General features: G+C 36.3%; 1 protein-coding gene across 1 annotated transcript in view; it reads right to left on the bottom strand.

Moving 5' to 3' along the window:
- Positions 1–2,773: 2,773 nt before the first annotated feature.
- The window catches only part of ETNK1 (ethanolamine kinase 1), a 62,251-nt gene continuing 44,853 nt past the window's right edge, over positions 2,774–20,171 (bottom strand). The window contains exons 6-8 of the mRNA XM_017890542.1: positions 18,426–18,586; positions 3,931–4,004; positions 2,774–3,604 (exon numbers count right to left, since the gene is read on the bottom strand). Coding sequence (XP_017746031.1) covers positions 3,532–3,604; positions 3,931–4,004; positions 18,426–18,586 — 308 coding nt within the window. The 3' untranslated portion in view covers positions 2,774–3,531. The remainder of the gene's footprint in view (positions 3,605–3,930; positions 4,005–18,425; positions 18,587–20,171) is intronic.

The raw sequence follows: 20,171 nt of genomic DNA, 5'->3' as shown, positions 1-20,171 counted from the left end.
GGGAGGCTGAGACGGGCGGATCACGAGGTCAGGAGATCGAGACCATCCTGTACTAACACGGGAAACCCCGTCCTCAAGCGAAAAAAATACAAAAAACCTAGCCGGCGAGGTGGCGGCCCTATAGTCCCAGCTACTGCGGGAGGCTGAGCCAGGAGAATGGCGTGACCCGGAGCAGAGCTGCAGTGAGCGGAGATCCGCCACATACAGCCTCGCAGCCTGGGCGACAGAGCGAGACTTGTCTCAAAAAAAAAAAAAAAAAAAAAAAAGACTTACTTTAACTTGGTGTTGTGTCTTTTTTCTGTTTATATGGAACTTAGATTCACATTGGGATATATAAAATTTCAAGGTTTTTTTGTAGAAAAAAAATTAACCCTAAAAATAGGAAATTATTAAATTACATTTTTAATTTCCTTTAGCTTGGAATTATGAGTCAAAGAATGGAGCTCTATTCATATAACAGTGTACAAATTCACTGCTTCCAGGAATCTAACCTCACAAAACCTAACGGCTAACTAAAAAATAAAGAAAAGTCTTATTAAGCACTGAGAGGCTAAATAAATAAGTACTGACATTAACCAAAGCCGACAAACCCTATTTCCAGTTCCTGTGATCTCACTGTGCAGCCACAACTGTTGGCTATTTTTAGTCTAAAACCAACAAGCTGAATAATTTCCTTACAGAAAAATTTCTACAGAAGGGAAGAGAATGCAAAACAATACACAATGCAAGATACAATTCACACTAATTTACAAATTTTTATTTACATTATTTTATATACATTCCAGGCAGACCTACTTGATGAGTTTTGTGCTCATATTGATCTCAGATGATCATGTGTACTGTATGATTTACTACCACATCTCTTTTGATTTCCAGAATATGGTGGTAGCATGGGGTTAGGAGGAAAAAAAAATCACTGGTCAGGTGAGATCATACAAGTATGAAGGGGAAAAAATGAAAAAAATTGCGGAATTTTGCTTGTTAAAGCATCCAGGCCACTATGGTCTATTGACTAACATTGAATATACATGAATGCCACTTCTTACAGCCATTTTCATATTTACAAAATGAGCTTACTACTAGTTGAGTTATTAGGTAAGGCATTCAAGTTCCTTAGCTTAACATAAAAAGGCAACAGACATCTCAGCACACCACAGGACAAATTTTAGAGGGATGATTTTAGAGCACTTTGAGATTTACCCTTCTTTAGAATCCCTTAAGTGGTTGATATAAAAGGGAAGCAATTCTGAACCCTATTACTAGCCTGCACCACGATCCCAAAAACCTATACAGGAAGTAGGAGCATCACAACATCCAAAATCTAGCCAGAGTAGGGAAAATAGATTAAGTATCTTATTTTGTTCCCAAGATCCACCGCATATTCCCAGAGCTAAAGTGAGAGCCTTTATTCCTGGTTACATTCACTTCCCTATGAATCTCTCCAAAAAACTTAACAATAGTGTGACAGCTAGTAGCTACGCACAGTCTATCAGCAATGGCTCAGTGAATCTCTATTCAAAATAGTTTGAAGTAAGAATATGGAGTAAGGTAGAAAAATTATCTTCTCTCCTCCTACAGTTCTACAAGATACATACTGTTGCACTTTAGAAGGCAGAAAGAAAAAAAAAATTCAAGGGTATTACACATTCTTTATCTGTTTTATGAAAATGTTCCAACTATAGACAAAATTCCACCAAAACAATTTTCAAGTTCACACTAACATTATAAAAGCTACTAGTTGTTTAATTGGTTCCATTCACTTAATCAACTAGGCAAAGTTCTATTGATCTTACAGTAATATGGTTTATAAAAACAAAAGTGAACATTTATAACATTGGGGAGGTAGAAACCAAATCTGGTCTAACACTGTTATAGATACAAACATGTTTTAAGATTCTATTTATGTAACTAGAATTTACCATTTAAAATGGCCTGTGTTTCTACTTACTTTATTAGCTTTAAAAATCTTGAGATAATCCAAGTATTTTAAAGCATTTGTCTGAGAATATTAAGTCATTTGGAATACATCAGACTCCTCAGAAGATTTCTCAGAGGATAAATTAGTAGTTGCATATTTTGAATATGCAGATCCAGTAAGCCAACTTTGTACATGGGCACTTATGTGACCGAAGTGCAAAGCTTGTCAGACTAATTTTCTAAGTAAAGTTAACCATGACTGCCCAACTACAACAGCAGACTCCAAAACCTGAAGCCTATTTATCTATCTGAAAGATCTAACTTCTTTCCATACAATAATTACCTCTTACCACCAAACTAAATTAAAAATACAGTTAAACAAAAACAAGAGAAATAAACAAAAGCCCTCCTGCCATGACTATTTCTGCTTAATTCACATTTTGTCATCTGTCAGATTTTAAGTGTACAAGATCAATGCCCTAAGTGTTCCTTATTTAATTATATAACTGCCTCAACATATAACGCTGAACTTACATGTATCAAGTAATCATTTGCTATCATTCTAAAAACATAGAACCAAACTAAAACATGAAACTAAAATGTAAGGAATGAAACATGAAACTAAAACATGAAATTGAAATGCAAGGAATGACTCTGGATAGGTAAAAAATAATTAACCTAAACAATATTTTCTTATTTCCACATATGATAAACTTTGTATATTTGTTTTAAAATTAGCAATACTACTGACTAATAATCAAAACATAAAGCACCTCTAAAAGTAAAAGAAAATTTTTGGTTAGAAAGAATTTGATACTGTCAAATTTTCAAAACTGAAAATAGTAACTTGATCATATTTAGCATTTGAAAACATTATTTAATACAGATTTTGGTAACATTAACTCATACTTATTCCAAGATTATATGGTAAATATTTATATTTATACTGCCAGACTACATAGAGAAATGGGGATTTAATTCTAAGTTATATTACCCCAAAAAGAAATACTTTCTAATATTGAATTCAACAAGATGTACCACCAACAGAGACAGTGAATGTATTTCACCTTCCTAAACAGATATTTTTATATGAAAATCCTAAACTATCTACATCAGTCAATGACTGGCATTTCAAGAGGAAATGATTCATTTTACTTACAATGCATCAAGATAAAAAGGTTACATTGAACAACTAGAATGTTTACTGAAATTAATATTAAAGTAAAACTGAAAACAATTTATCTGGGACATTTTCATTGCTTACACTCAACAAACATGAAACAGAGAAAAACAGTCACAGAATCCTGTTAAGTTTATAATAAATAATTCACATACAACATAGGTTAAATTATCAAAGAAATGCTTAAACTGACATCTTTATACCTTTTGCAGATTTAACACATTTCTAATCCACCACATACTGAGAGCAGTAGGTATATTTCTTGACATCATTCAGTCTATTTAAAAAATAGATTGATTGTTTAGAGGCATAATTTATAAAGCAAGATAACCAAATTAAATAACAGAATTTTAACTAATATTGGCTTTTTGGGATTTCTTAAGAAAAGATTCACAAGCATTGCTCAGCTACTGGAGAATAATTAAATCTCTTCTTTACTCAGGCACTTTTAATGCAGTAACCTCAGGCTTCATTTTAAAGTACTGGTTAAAACGAACAATTGCATACCTAGTGAGAAAAGAGAACAACAAAAAAATTAGTCAAAGCTGAAAAACTTGGTCCTTCCCTTATTTCCACTCAGTCCTCTAAGCTGGTTTTTTTAAAGTTTAAGATTTTCAAAGGACATACTTTTAGTTTACTGCACCACCTACTGGACACTTTTCTAATCCTGTGAGCTCTTAACAGCTTATAGCAATTTCTTCACAGACCAGTTACTAAATGTATGCAACTTTTATAATTGATTGCAAATAACTACAATATTCCTTGTGAATTCTAAATGTTAATCCAAACAAAAGCAGAGACCAATGTAAACCATATAATAAAATTTAACTCACCCAAGGAAATCAAACTCAATAGTGGAGTATTTGGCTTGAATCAAAGCCCACAATCCCCAAAAGAAATGCGAAGCCTTAAAAGAAGGAAAGAAAAATCAAAAATTATGATAATGAATTTCTCTGTAAAACACATATGAATTGCTAATTCTATCCTCTAAATCAACTCCATGCACCATACTTTCTTGCTGTTCTTTTTATATAGTGTCTAAAACCTAGATCATATTGAAGTCTACACCTGCTAGATGGCTACAGATCACTTTCGTCAACACCAAAGGAGGATATGGTAAATTATAATCACTTGAAAAATAGAGGCCAGTTCCTGTGACCTGCTTTTTTATAAAGCAAAGTTTACTATTAGCACTGATACATGTTAGTGTTTTTAATGGTTATAATTGTTAACAGGCTTACACATTATATCAAAAGCCTTTGTTTCTTGACATAAAAATATAAACACGAAAGAAAACCCAAATCTCACAAGCAATAAATACATTTAAATGTAAAAAATGTTCTAGGGGTGAAAAACATCTGAAAATTATCTTATTGGCTTAATTCTGCATAACAGACTACAACATAAAGTAACACAACTTATGTCAGGAAAAATATGGGCTTTGGACTTACAGGGAAATTTAGTATGTAATTAGTAACTGTAAGATAATTATGTGTGCTTTACAATCTATTTTCAGTTGAACATGGAAATATTTTAAAATTTGAACAAGATTTCACTTCCCAAGAAATACTATATTCTAACTAGAAATATTCTAAGTGGAAAAAGTATTAAAGACAAGGATTTTGTTGCAGCTAAATTCATTATAGCAACAGTAACAAAGGGGCTCTAACAAAAGAGTACTCAACAGCCATGACCTTGATATTTTTAAATACCAAGGTCAAGCAGCACAGTATACCAAAAAGAATTCTTAATTTGAATGACAAGATGTAGAGGTTCCAGTCCAGGCTCTGAGTACCTCTGCAACCTTTAATAAGTCACAGACTTTAGTGTCAGATCTATCATTTACGAGATGGGAATATTAGCCATTCTGTATTCTACACAAGATTGTTTTAAAGACTCAAGGAAATAATATATGTAAAAACACATTTTCCACCTAAAGATCTCTATTTAAAAAGCACACTGCACTTTGGTTTTGGCTTCCCCCAAAAATATCACTAACAATTCAGCTCTTCAGGAGGCTAGTAATCACTAGAGCCCAGGAGTTCAAGGCTGCAGTGAGGAGCACGCCACTGCACTCCAGCCTGGGCAACAGAGTGAGACCCTGTCTCTTAAAAAAAAAAAAAAAAAAAAAAAAAAGCAAGAATATAATTTCTTATCTGATACAGGGATAGAAAAGAATAAACAATGTAGCAAAGACTAAACAAGTAAAGTCACTTGCACATGAAGCATAATAGTTTAAAAAAAAAAAGAAAAGCTGGGCTCTGGTGTGTGTCTTTAAGCAGCAAACACGGTGCCTTTATTTCCTCATGTGTAAAATGTAGGTCATAATAGTGCCTATACCTGGCATATAACAAATATTCAATAGGATGCTAGCTATTCTTACTATATGAAACCAGAATGATTAAAAATGATAAAGATTTTCAAAACTGGTCTTCTATCTAAAAAAGTATATCGGGTATTGAGAAAATGAAGCCTTACGAAATTAGAGGACTTTCTTCTTTTCAAAGTCTACATCAGGAAGCGTTCTTTTTTTTTTTTTTTTTTTTTTTTTTTTTTTTTTTTTTTTTTTTTTTTGGAGGACGGCAGTTTGCTCTGTCGCCCGGGCTGGGAGTCCAGTGGCGGATCTCAGCTCACTGCAAGCTCCGGCCTCCCGGGTTACGCCATTTCTCCTGCCTCAGCCTCCCGGGAGTAGCTGCGCGACTACAAGGCGCCAGCCACCTCCCGGCTAGCTTTTTGGTATTTTTTAGTAGAGACGGGGTTCACCGCTGCTAGCCCGGGATGTCTCAAACTCCTGACCTCGTGCCATCCGGGGCCCGCTCGCGGCCCCCATTAGTGCTGGGATTACAGGCTTGCAGCCACCGCCGCCCGGGGCCCAGGGTTCTTAAAGAAAGTGGTCGATGAACCCATGGGAGGTTTCAGAGGCCCAAAATTACTTTCATAATTACACTGATATGTTACTTGCCTTTTTGACTGTGTTAACATTTGCACCCATGGTTCAAAAGCAGTGGAGGGTGAAGCTATTGTTGCCTTAAGTCAAGGCAGTCGTAGCAAATCACACTAGTATAACAGTTTTATTCTTCACCATCACACAATAACAGTAAAAAGCCACTAAAGAATGTCCTTTGTGAAACCATTAAAACTATTAATTTTACTAAATCTCTATCCTGAAATACATGTTCTAGTATTCTGTGGAAGGAAATAGGCAGTACATATAAAGCATGTCTACTGCATATCCAAAGTACAATGGTTGTCTCAGGAAAAACACTTAGGTAACTGACTTTTGAGTTGAATTTGTACATTTTTAATGCAACACCATTTTTACTTGAAAAAAATGACTAATATACAAACTAGAGTTATCAAACTAGAGTTATCAGACTTGGGTATTTGGCAGACATTTTCCCAACTATAAAAAAGATAACTTGTCATTTCAGTGAAAATAACTGACAGTATTTGTTGCCAATGATAAAATTCAAGTTTTCACCCTAAAATTAGAACATGAGAAAAGTTGTATGTGATTCTGTGAGCTTAACAGCTTCTCAATATAGTACTGTAAGTTTTTCTGATGACACTGGTGGTGATATCAACACATGTGATCTTTAGCTATCTTATAATGAGATGTGTCAACATTTGGAGGATCTATACAACTCAATGAATCAATTATTTTCCAAATAACTAATAAGCTAAAATTACCAAATCACATACAGGTAAAAGAATCATTCAATCTGCAAGATAAACCAGTAGATGTTAATGTAATAGAGTAAAAAGTTAATTGATATGTTCAGATTATTCACAGCAACTAACCTTTAAGAAACTATCACTTGTTGAGTTTTGGTCTAGTATCAAAAAAGAATATCCACAATTATCTGAAAAGGCAAAATACTCCTCTTTTCCAGCATGCATGTGTGAAACTTTTTCTCATATACTTGAAATGAAACAATCCATCACAAAAGATGTAATGCAGAAGCAGATATGGGAATCCCTCTGTATTCTATTAAACCATACATTAAAGAAATTTGCAGAAGTGTAAAATAATGCCATTCTTCTCACTAAATTGTTTTTGGTTTTGAAAAACAGTTATACTATTTATGGTATTTACGTTAATGTAATGATTTTATTTTAAATATATATATATACACACACACACACACACACACTTAAATGTTTGAATTTTGACTTCTAATATGGTAAATACTGCTAATTAATTCACAAAGACAAAAGCTTGTAGAGGTCTTCAAAAAAATTTTAAGTGTGTAGAGGTCCTAAGACTGAAAACTTTGAGAACCACTAGTCTAAATCATCTTGCATATTTTACATTGATATAAAATCACCTATAGATGGTATCCTAATCTCTTCTTTCTACTAAATTTATTCTGTAGTGGAAAAGACTGAGAAATCAAGAATCATTCTGCATTTTAAAAACATACCAACTTAGCTCTTCTCACCATTGTCAAGCAGAGATGGTAACTATATTTCTCAATTAGTTTTTATTCATATACTTAAATTAAATGATTCTATACTAGAGAAGCATTATCCATAAAACCTCACTGAAATCTCATTTGTGTAGGCAACCATTTTTATAGGGGGAAAAGTGATAAATTAATATATAACAGTGGATTCTAAATGGATGAGCAGCAAAGGCAGAAAACAGCCCATTCGTCATTTGCATCCCCCCAAAATATAAATACACCCAAAAAAATAATAAATTCTGTAACTATACTATTTCTTTTACATTTGGAGGTTATGGATATGTAAGTCTCTCTGTTAAAAGGTATTTTAATTTCTAGACTACTCACCCCTGTTGCAAAGAAATATTCAAAGCTTTATATGGTAAATAAATAACTAAAATAAATCCCAAGTGTGCATATAATGGGGGAAAAAAAAAAAGAAAAACTCCTCAAAGTCATTATGTATACTCTGTTGGGTTTTATAATGCATATACCTACTTTTGTTTGCCACCATCTCAACATTAAACAATCAATGACAAGTGAAGTCTTATAATCGTTAGAAGTCTGTATCATGGCCTGAGCACTAAACATTTACTAACGACTTGTAATATTTCAAAACACGTATACCCTGATCTTATTATTCAGACCTGCTTTTCTTTTTATCAAGGCAGCTTCATAAACTATCTGAGGAGGAAACAGCACTTAAGACACATCCATAAGGAATAAGAGAAATCTGTAAAGGGATGCAGGGAAAAGGGCATTCCAGGTAGAAGGAATAAGCTTCTAAGTGTACAGACATGAAACATCATGGAGTATGCCGGCACAAAATGACTCTGCTAGGGCTGAAGTAGGAGGTGTGAAGTAGTGGGAAATGAGTTTGCAGATGCTGTCATCTGGATTTCATTCTGTAGGTCACAGGGAGCCATAAAATAGAAAAGTGATACAATCTAATTGACAAATTAAATTCTAATTACTAGAAAATCACTTTCTTAATAAATAGGATAAATTAAAGACAGGAAAAACAACAACAACAAAAAACTGAAGGCAAAGAGACCAGCAAAGGTTAATGTTAGTAAGAGATTAAGTTCTCAATCAAAAGTCAAAAATAAAGGGAGAAGGGGATGAAATCAAGAACATTTTAGGAACCAAGAACAGAACTTGGAAGGGGAAGACCCAAATCAGAACACTAGGGAATACTACTAACATGTAAGAGGGCTGGGAGAAGAGGAGGAAAGAGGAGTCAGATTAAGAGATTGAGCAAGACAGTACAAAAAGAGAATTTGTCACACGGCTTTAAAATGATGTATTCCCCCACTCCCTGCAAGAATATGGCCAGGTGAGGTGGCTCACACCTGTAATCCCAACACTCAGGAAGGCCAAGGTGGGTGGATCATTTGAGGTCAGGAGTTCAAGACCAGCCTGGCTGACATGGTGAAACTCCGTCTCTACCAAAAACACAAAAATTAGCTGGGTGTGCCGGCAAACGCCTATAATCCCACCTACTGAGGCCAGGGAACTGCTTAAACCCAGGAGGCAGAAGTTGCAGTGAGCCCAGATTGAGCCACTGCACTCGAGGTTGGGCGATAGAGACTCCATACCAGAGGGGGGGAAAAAAACCCCACAAATATGAGAACTATCAGATCCTGTATGTAAGAAAATGCAACTACTCCCACTCCCTAGGAAAATGCGAAGTCTTATCAGGCCCTATGATGGTTAATATTAGGTGTCAACTTGATTGTATTAAGGGATGCCTAGTTGGCTGGTAAAGTATTGTTTCTGGGTGTGTCTGTGAGGGTGTTGCCAGAGGAGACTGACATTTGAGTCTGTGGACTGGGAGAGGAAGACCCACCCTCAATGTGGGCTGGCATCATCCAATCGGCTGCCAGCCTGGCAAAACAAAGCAGCAGAAGAAAGTCGGGTAACTTTGCTTGCTGGGTTTTCTGGCTTCCTTCTTTTACCCCATGTTGGATGCTTCCTCCTGCTCCTCCTGCCCTTGGACATCAGAATCCAAGTTCTTCGGCATTTGGACACCTTGGACTTAGGCCAGTGGTTTGCCAGGGGCTCTTGGGCCTTTGGCCACAGACTGAAGGCAGCACGGTCAGTTTTCTGGTTTTGAGGCTTTCAAACTTGTACTGAGCCACTACTGGCTTCTTTCTTCCTCAGCATGCAGACAGCCTATTGTGAGACTTCACCTTGTGATCATGTGAACCAATTCTCCCTAATAAACTTCCTTTCACATATACATATATCCTATTAGTTCTGTCCCTCTGGAGAACGCTAATACAAATTCCATACGTGAGTGCTTGGGGTGAACTCCTTCTCCTCTTTGGAATGTTACATTACATTTTCTCAGACCCCATGTGAGTAACTGACCTCAACTAGTGGACTTCAAAATGCATATAAACATAACAATTTGACACCCTGAACACTTAGTCTGTGACAGGCTGCACTCTGTCAGCTACTTCTCCAAAAGCAGAGTTCAGGCCTCTCTAGGCCTTGGAGCTCTGAAGTCTCATCATGACAACACTAACACTACCTTCGTGCGTCCAGGAACTTCAGGTGTCTTCATGGATCTCTCCTATGTTGGTCAAGCCCAAGAAACTAATCGTAAAAGGTATAGCTCAATCCTCTCCTGCTTTCATCCTAATTGGACTAGACTTTTAATACTTTGGAACTCACTCGTTATATAGTTAATGTACCTCATCTATTGAGTATATTCCCTGTGAGATTTGTTCAGGTTGTTCTTCCTCTCTTTAAGCATTGTGAACCTAAGGGGAAAAAATTATCTTTGTATGGCAATAAAGTGTGTAATTCATGAAACCAGACTTTGATAATTTCCTTATTTTCACCATACATAAAACTATTACAAAGTCAACGAGAGAACATTTTTTAAATCAATGGTAAATACTGCCAAATGTTACTGACAGATCAAGGAAAATAAGGACTGAAAATTTACATTGGACTTAGCGATTATGTCATGATTGGTAAGCCTTACCTGATCTTCTTTTATAGCAGCAAGAGAAAAGGCAGATTGCAGTGTCTGAGAAATGCATGAAGGACAAGGGAGTAAGATTGAGGGTTTCCTTTTATTTCACACTGCAATCACAATTATTGATTCCTTTACATGCTTGAGATGTGACAGGCACATACGTAATAGACAGTGGGAGGAAATTAAGAGTTGGTAAGAGAGGAAGGTAAACGGCTAGCTAAAAGAAGCTACAGAAAGTCTTGAAAAGAAAAGAAGATATGTCAAAAGAAGGTAGCAACAGAGGCCCTGATACAAGAAAGTTGTGACATCCCAGAAGGGCAGGAAAATCACACAACAGACGATCAGCAGAATTCTGATAAAATAAGAACAGGAATCGAAACAAAACTGTCTTGATAAATAAAGGGCTTTTCAAAATCTCCTTAAGCTGAGAAGCAGCTTCATCAAAGTCTCAGGAGAAAAAAAATCAATTTACAAAATCACAAGCATTCCTATACACCCATAATAGACAAACAGAGAGCCAAATCCTAAGTGAACTCCCATTCACAATTGCTGCAAAGAGAAATAAATACCCAGGAATATAACATACAAGGGATGTGAAGGACCTCTTCAAGGAGAACTACAAATCACTGCTCAAGGAAATAAAAGAGGACACAAACAAATGGAAAACCATTCCATGCTCATGGATAGGAAGAATCAATATCGTGAAAATGGCAATATTGCCCAAAGTAATTTATAGATTCAATGCTATCTCCATCAAGCTTCCATTGCCTTTCTTCACAGAATTAGAGAAAACTACTTTAAATTTCATATGAAGTCAAAAAAGACCCTGAATAGCCAAGACAATCCTAAGCAAAAGAACAAAGCCGGAGGCAACATGCTACCTGACTTCAAACTATACCACAAGGCTACGGTAACCAAAACAGCATGGTACTGCTACCAAAACAGATAAATAGATCAATGGAATGGAACAGAACCGAGGCCTCAGAAATAACACCACACATCTACAACCATCTTTGACAAACCTGAGAAAACAAGCAATGGGGAAAATTCCCTATTTAATAAATGGTGTTGGGAAAACTGGCTAGCCTTACGCAGAAAACTGAAACTGGACCCCTTCCTTACACCTTATACAAAATTAACTCAAGACGGATTAAAGACTTAAATGTAAGACCTAAAACCATAAAACTCTAGAAGAAAACCTAGACAATACCATTCAGGACATAGGCATGGGCAAAGATTTCATGACGACAAACACCAAAAGCAATGGCAACAAAAGCCAAAATAGACAAATGGGATCTAATTAAACTAAAGAGCTTCTGCACAGCAAAAGAAACTATCATCAGAGTGAATAGGCAACCTACAGAACAGGAGAAAATTTTTTGCAATCTATCCATCTGACAAAGGGCTAATATCCAGAATTTACGAAAAAAACAACCAAATTTACAAGCAAAAAAACAAACAACCCCATTAAAAGTGGGCAAAGCATATGAACAACACTTCTCAAAAGAAGATATTTATGCAGTCAACAAACATGAAAAAAAAGCTCATCATCACTAGTCATTAGAGAAATGCAAATCAAAACCACAATGAGACAGATACCATCTCACCCCAGTTAGAATGGTAATCATTAAAAGTCAGGAAACAACAGACGCTGGAGAGGATGTGGAGAAACGGAAATGCTTTTACACTCTTGGTGGGAGTGTAAATTAGTTCAACCATTGTGGAACACAGTGTGGCGATTCCTCAAGGATCCAGAACCAGAAATACCAATTGACCTATCAATNATAATCCCACCTACTGAGGCCAGGGAACTGCTTAAACCCAGGAGGCAGAAGTTGCAGTGAGCCCAGATTGAGCCACTGCACTCGAGGTTGGGCGATAGAGACTCCATACCAGAGGGGGGGAAAAAAACCCCCACAAATATGAGAACTATCAGATCCTGTATGTAAGAAAATGCAACTACTCCCACTCCCTAGGAAAATGCGAAGTCTTATCAGGCCCTATGATGGTTAATATTAGGTGTCAACTTGATTGTATTAAGGGATGCCTAGTTGGCTGGTAAAGTATTGTTTCTGGGTGTGTCTGTGAGGGTGTTGCCAGAGGAGACTGACATTTGAGTCTGTGGACTGGGAGAGGAAGACCCACCCTCAATGTGGGCTGGCATCATCCAATCGGCTGCCAGCCTGGCAAAAACAAAGCAGCAGAAGAAAGTCGGGTAACTTTGCTTGCTGGGTTTTCTGGCTTCCTTCTTTTACCCCATGTTGGATGCTTCCTCCTGCTCCTCCTGCCCTTGGACATCAGAATCCAAGTTCTTCGGCATTTGGACACCTTGGACTTAGGCCAGTGGTTTGCCAGGGGGCTCTTGGGCCTTTGGCCACAGACTGAAGGCAGCACGGTCAGTTTTTCTGGTTTTGAGGCTTTCAAACTTGTACTGAGCCACTACTGGCTTCTTTCTTCCTCAGCATGCAGACAGCCTATTGTGAGACTTCACCTTGTGATCATGTGAACCAATTCTCCCTAATAAACTTCCTTTCACATATACATATATCCTATTAGTTCTGTCCCTCTGGAGAACGCTAATACAAATTCCATACGTGAGTGCTTGGGGTGAACTCCTTCTCCTCTTTGGAATGTTACATTACATTTTCTCAGACCCCATGTGAGTAACTGACCTCAACTAGTGGACTTCAAAATGCATATAAACATAACAATTTGACACCCTGAACACTTAGTCTGTGACAGGCTGCACTCTGTCAGCTACTTCTCCAAAAGCAGAGTTCAGGCCTCTCTAGGCCTTGGAGCTCTGAAGTCTCATCATGACAACACTAACACTACCTTCGTGCGTCCAGGAACTTCAGGTGTCTTCATGGATCTCTCCTATGTTGGTCAAGCCCAAGAAACTAATCGTAAAAAGGTATAGCTCAATCCTCTCCTGCTTTCATCCTAATTGGACTAGACTTTTAATACTTTGGAACTCACTCGTTATATAGTTAATGTACCTCATCTATTGAGTATATTCCCTGTGAGATTTGTTCAGGTTGTTCTTCCTCTCTTTAAGCATTGTGAACCTAAGGGGAAAAAATTATCTTTGTATGGCAATAAAGTGTGTAATTCATGAAACCAGACTTTGATAATTTCCTTATTTTCACCATACATAAAACTATTACAAAGTCAACGAGAGAACATTTTTTAAATCAATGGTAAATACTGCCAAATGTTACTGACAGATCAAGGAAAATAAGGACTGAAAAATTTACATTGGACTTAGCGATTATGTCATGATTGGTAAGCCTTACCTGATCTTCTTTTTATAGCAGCAAGAGAAAAGGCAGATTGCAGTGTCTGAGAAATGCATGAAGGACAAGGGAGTAAGATTGAGGGTTTCCTTTTATTTCACACTGCAATCACAATTATTGATTCCTTTACATGCTTGAGATGTGACAGGCACATACGTAATAGACAGTGGGAGGAAATTAAGAGTTGGTAAGAGAGGAAGGTAAACGGCTAGCTAAAAAGAAGCTACAGAAAGTCTTGAAAAAGAAAAGAAGATATGTCAAAAGAAGGTAGCAACAGAGGCCCTGATACAAGAAAGTTGTGACATCCCAGAAGGGCAGGAAAATCACACAACAGACGATCAGCAGAATTCTGATAAAATAAGAACAGGAATCGAAACAAAAACTGTCTTGATAAATAAAGGGCTTTTCAAAATCTCCTTAAGCTGAGAAGCAGCTTCATCAAAGTCTCAGGAGAAAAAAAATCAATTTACAAAAATCACAAGCATTCCTATACACCCATAATAGACAAACAGAGAGCCAAATCCTAAGTGAACTCCCATTCACAATTGCTGCAAAGAGAAATAAATACCCAGGAATATAACATACAAGGGATGTGAAGGACCTCTTCAAGGAGAACTACAAATCACTGCTCAAGGAAATAAAAGAGGACACAAACAAATGGAAAACCATTCCATGCTCATGGATAGGAAGAATCAATATCGTGAAAATGGCAATATTGCCCAAAGTAATTTATAGATTCAATGCTATCTCCATCAAGCTTCCATTGCCTTTCTTCACAGAATTAGAGAAAACTACTTTAAATTTCATATGAAGTCAAAAAAGACCCTGAATAGCCAAGACAATCCTAAGCAAAAAGAACAAAGCCGGAGGCAACATGCTACCTGACTTCAAACTATACCACAAGGCTACGGTAACCAAAACAGCATGGTACTGCTACCAAAACAGATAAATAGATCAATGGAATGGAACAGAACCGAGGCCTCAGAAATAACACCACACATCTACAACCATCTTTGACAAACCTGAGAAAAACAAGCAATGGGGGAAAAATTCCCTATTTAATAAATGGTGTTGGGAAAACTGGCTAGCCTTACGCAGAAAACTGAAACTGGACCCCTTCCTTACACCTTATACAAAAATTAACTCAAGACGGATTAAAGACTTAAATGTAAGACCTAAAACCATAAAAACTCTAGAAGAAAACCTAGACAATACCATTCAGGACATAGGCATGGGCAAAGATTTCATGACGACAAACACCAAAAGCAATGGCAACAAAAGCCAAAATAGACAAATGGGATCTAATTAAACTAAAGAGCTTCTGCACAGCAAAAGAAACTATCATCAGAGTGAATAGGCAACCTACAGAACAGGAGAAAATTTTTTGCAATCTATCCATCTGACAAAGGGCTAATATCCAGAATTTACGAAAAAAACAACCAAATTTACAAGCAAAAAAACAAACAACCCCATTAAAAAGTGGGCAAAGCATATGAACAACACTTCTCAAAAGAAGATATTTATGCAGTCAACAAACATGAAAAAAAAGCTCATCATCACTAGTCATTAGAGAAATGCAAATCAAAACCACAATGAGACAGATACCATCTCACCCCAGTTAGAATGGTAATCATTAAAAAGTCAGGAAACAACAGACGCTGGAGAGGATGTGGAGAAACGGAAATGCTTTTACACTCTTGGTGGGAGTGTAAATTAGTTCAACCATTGTGGAACACAGTGTGGCGATTCCTCAAGGATCCAGAACCAGAAATACCAATTGACCTAGCAATCCCATTACTGAGTATATACCCAAAGGATTATAAATCATACTACTATAAAGACATATGCACACATATGTTTACAGAGGCACTATTCACAATAGCAAAGACTTGGAACCAACCCAAATGCCCATCAATGATAGACTGGATAAAGAAAATGTGGCACACATATACCATGGAATACTATGCAGCCATCAAAAAGGATGAGTTCATGTCCTTTGCAGGGACATGGATGAAGCTGGAAACCATCATTCTCAGCAAACTAACACAGGAACAGAAAACCAAACACCACATGTTCTCACTCATAAGTGGGAGTTGAATAATGAGAACACATGGACACAGGGAGGGGAACATCACACACCGGAGCCTGCTGGGGGAGAGGAATAGCATTAGGAGAAATACCTAATGTAGATGACGAGTTGATGGGTGTAGTAAACCACCATGGCACATGTACAGCTATGTAACAAACCTGCACATTCTGCACATGTACCCCAGAACTTGAAGTATAATAATTAAAAAAATTGAAAAAAAAATGAAATAAATAAATAAAGGGCCTTTAATGTTTCTTAATGAGGAAGAACTGGGAATTGGTATCAGAATCTCAGAGTATAATACTTACTATATGCTCTTATGGAAAAACTAAGTATATGCAAATTCAAAGGATATGTTCAATTATTCAGAAATGTTTGATACTGAAGTTTTGTCTCTATCAATTGTCCTTTATCTTTTTTCAATCAGACCTTCTACTGAATGCATGACATTTATTAATATATCTGTTGTACATTTCATGAAGATATTCTTTTCATTTTAAATCAGAGTAAGTTTCCTTCTAATTCCAATTTACTAATAATTTTACACCAAAATGGGTGTTATGGCTGGGCATAGGGCTTATGCTTGTAGTCCCAATACTTTGGGAGTCTGAGGCTGGAGGACTGCTTGAGGCCAGGAGTTCAAGACCAGCCTAAGCAACAGAGCAACACCTTGTCTCTCCAAAAAGTTTAAAAAATCAGCCAGGCATGGTGGCGTGCACCTATAGTCCCAGCTACTTGGAAGGCTGAGTTGGGAGGATCCCTTGTGCTCAGGAGTTTGAGGTTGCAGTGAGCTATGACCATACCACTGCATTCCAGCCTGGGTGACAAACACCTTGTATCCAATAAAAAATAGGCCTGGCATGGTGGCTCATGCCTGTAATCCCAGCACTTTGGGAGGTTGAGCCGGGGAAAATCACTTAGGCCCAGGAGTTCAAGACCAGCCTGCGCAATATAGAGAGACCTCATCTCCACAAAAAAACTAAAAAATTAGCCAGGTATGGTGGCGCTTGCTACTCAGAAGCCTCAAGTGGGAGGACTGCTTAAGCCCGGGAGGTTGAGGCTGCAATGACCTGTGATCACATCACTATACTCCAGGCCTGGATGACAGAGCAAAGACTGTCTCAAAACAAAAATTAAGTAAATATTAAAAGAAAATCAATTTTAAAAGAAATGACTGTCAAATTTTACCAGTAAAAGAGTTATTCTGTACATCTTATTTGGCCTTCTAAATTATAAGCATTTTGAAAGAATGCATTTTTTTAAATTCTTCCAATCCACCTTACCTAGAATAAGTACTTAGTATCTGATTAATGAATCAGAAGTACAGGTATTTTTCAATGCCATGTACAGATACAGTCACAGTATCCCCCCAAAATGTTAAATGTCATCAAAAGTTTGCAAGGAAATCCAAATCAGCTTTCTAACAGCAAACAGTGGGACTGATGACTAAGAATTGATGAGCTATGTGTATTTTACATGGAAATTAATTCAATGAATAAATGGAATATTAGGTTTATTCTGAAGCTCATTAAGTAACCTAAAGAGAAAGAAAGGCCTACATTCTCTAAGATCATGCTTAAATACAATAAATAGAAACAGCAGACATCCTAGGACCAGCTGTAGAGCATGTCATTAATTGAACCAGTAGCTGTACCAAAAATAGATATAAGAACAGCAGGTAAAGGAACATTTCAGGACACTCTCTTACTTGGGATGTATTCTGAGTAACTCTGGTCATATGGTACTTTTAAGACTATAAAAATGGTATACTTGTATACCACTAGGGTCTATCTGTACAGACAACATAACAAATATTTCCTGTGTCAACTGTACAAAATTATATTAAAACTGAAAAGCAGCAGCTAAAATAGCTTTGGCTTATTATTCCATTTAATTATCTAACACCTTAGTTGAAAGATCATTCTAATGTATCATATTGTTCTCAAAAGATAATTTAATGAGCTAATTTTTAAAATATAAATGCATGCAAAGAGAAGTAGGTCTTAATAATAAAGCTTTAAGACTGGAAATAACTGCTTATCAAATGAAGGTCAAGAAGATAAAACACTGGATAAGTCATAAAAAACATAATCCTACTGGTTCTTCCAACCTACTTTTATCACATAAGATCTAACTATAAAATGTGTTGTGGAAAAGCTCCTTTCCTGTAAAATCTGACTTTGATGTAAAGAAAGGAATAGACTAAGAAATTGTTTTGTGCATCAATCTTAACCCTAACAAGAATCTACTCATTAAACAAATAATTACTGAGTACCTACCATATGGCCAGGCATTGCTCTAGGGGCTAGGGATACAGTAGCAAATGAAACAAAATTGTCTTAAAAGCAATGCAATGGGGTAATGCCTACTGTAAATGGTCATGTATTTTCACTATTTTGAACAAAAATTCACAAAACTTAAAATAGGAAATTGTCTAAGATGACAAAAATGTAGAGGCATTCTAAATTACAGTAAGAACCGTTCATTAATTCTGTACGTTTGAACTTACCAATGCAAACTGATTGACTTGAATGAAGAGTATTTCTACCTCCTTTTCAGTAACTTCAGTCCCAAAGCCCTTAAATTCTTTGTAGGCTTCAAGGTAAGCACGCAGCCACCGGCTCTGGAGTTCTCTATCTGGATACAGACTATAGTCTACATCACTTACACCTTTAGAAGAAAAAAAAAAATACACTGAAAAATTTTAAAACATAAACTCTTCGGCATACCTTAACAATCCCTAAAACCACCATTTTTTCATAAAAAAATGAAAAGTTCCATTTTGGCTAGAATGGTACACGTTAAGTAAACAGTATTTATTAAAATAATAAACCAATCATTCTGTATTTCAGCTTAAACGCTAAGGCACATTACTGTTGATCACCAAATCAATTCTCATAGCTTCAATTTTTCCTCAAAGTATGTAGCTAGAACCAGCTGCATCACAAACCCAAAATATGCATTTTAGGAAGCAACCCAGGAAATTCTTAAGCATGCTGACATTTGGAGAACCACCTCAAAGTGTGGCTATAAAACTTTTTAAAACATGACTCATGGTAAGAATACTTTTTTTTTTTCTGGAGACGGAATCTTGTTCTGTCGCCCAGGCTGGAGTGCAGTGGCGTGATTTCAGTTCACTGCAACCAAGAATACCTTTTTTTTGAGACTTTATACATATAACCAGTTGATAATAAATTTCACACAACAGTATTTACCCCAACAACAATTTCCAACTCTGATACTGTGTTTCTCTTTTCCATTCCTTGCTTTGAAAAAAAAAAAAGTCATTACCCCAAAAATTTAATTTCATGATCTGTAGTTTGGAAAATACTAACCTAGAAGACAAAGTTCATACTATTTTCCTTAGCATCCAAGGTTCTTTATAAGTTGGTCTAAATCTACCTCACTGGTACCATAACTTTCTAGGCTCCTTCATGAATTTTATATCCTATAAAAGTAGTTCTTTCCCCTTTCCTTCTCTTTCGTTTGCACATCCAAATTCTACCTAACTCACAAGGTTTAGCTCACTTTCTTTGCTCATGAAATCATTAGAAGATCACTGGAGTTTTCTATTTCATATCCATGGCAATGACTGTCTATATTAGTAATATGGTAATATTTCATTATCTGTACAGCTAGTTCCCTTTCCATAGATGAGATACATAAAAATATGTACAGCTTATATGTATATGATAAGCTTGGTAGTCCAAAACAACTGGAAACGTCAAATTAAAATTTTTTCCCAGAGTATTTCCCGGTCTGGTAATCTGAAGTATATAAAAATACATAAATACATAAACTTACACAAATATAAATTCAACAATAAAAAATTCCTACTAGGTATAAACCATTCAGGGGTATGTTCTACTCTTTAGCTTTTAGAGCATTTCATATTTCTAAATAAAAGGGTGATAAAATGGATTTTAAATTATGATCCACTTACATTAAAAACTAGTAATTTTAATTAAGTAATTATAGATTTAATAGGGCCTAAAGAATGACCCCAACTTTCAATAGTCATAGCCGAAAGACAAAAAAAGTTATTGAGTTTTTTTAGCTGAACCAACATTCCAAAAGCCTTCAGTTTACACTGGAAACAGCAAAGACTTTTAAATGTTTTAAATGCTTAAAATTAGCTTCAAATCTTAGTTCTCTGTATTTTACTGTGACGTTGGTGAGTTTCTTTTTGATATGTAAACTGGGAATATTACCTTGTAGGGCCGTTGTGGAGAAAAAAATGAGGTAAGATTTATGA

The sequence above is a fragment of the Rhinopithecus bieti genome, unplaced genomic scaffold, assembly GCF_001698545.2.
Source record: "Rhinopithecus bieti isolate Rb0 unplaced genomic scaffold, ASM169854v2 scaffold_17971, whole genome shotgun sequence".
In the NCBI taxonomy this organism is placed as follows: domain Eukaryota; kingdom Metazoa; phylum Chordata; class Mammalia; order Primates; family Cercopithecidae; genus Rhinopithecus; species Rhinopithecus bieti.
This window is presented reverse-complemented; position numbering and strand designations above follow the sequence as displayed.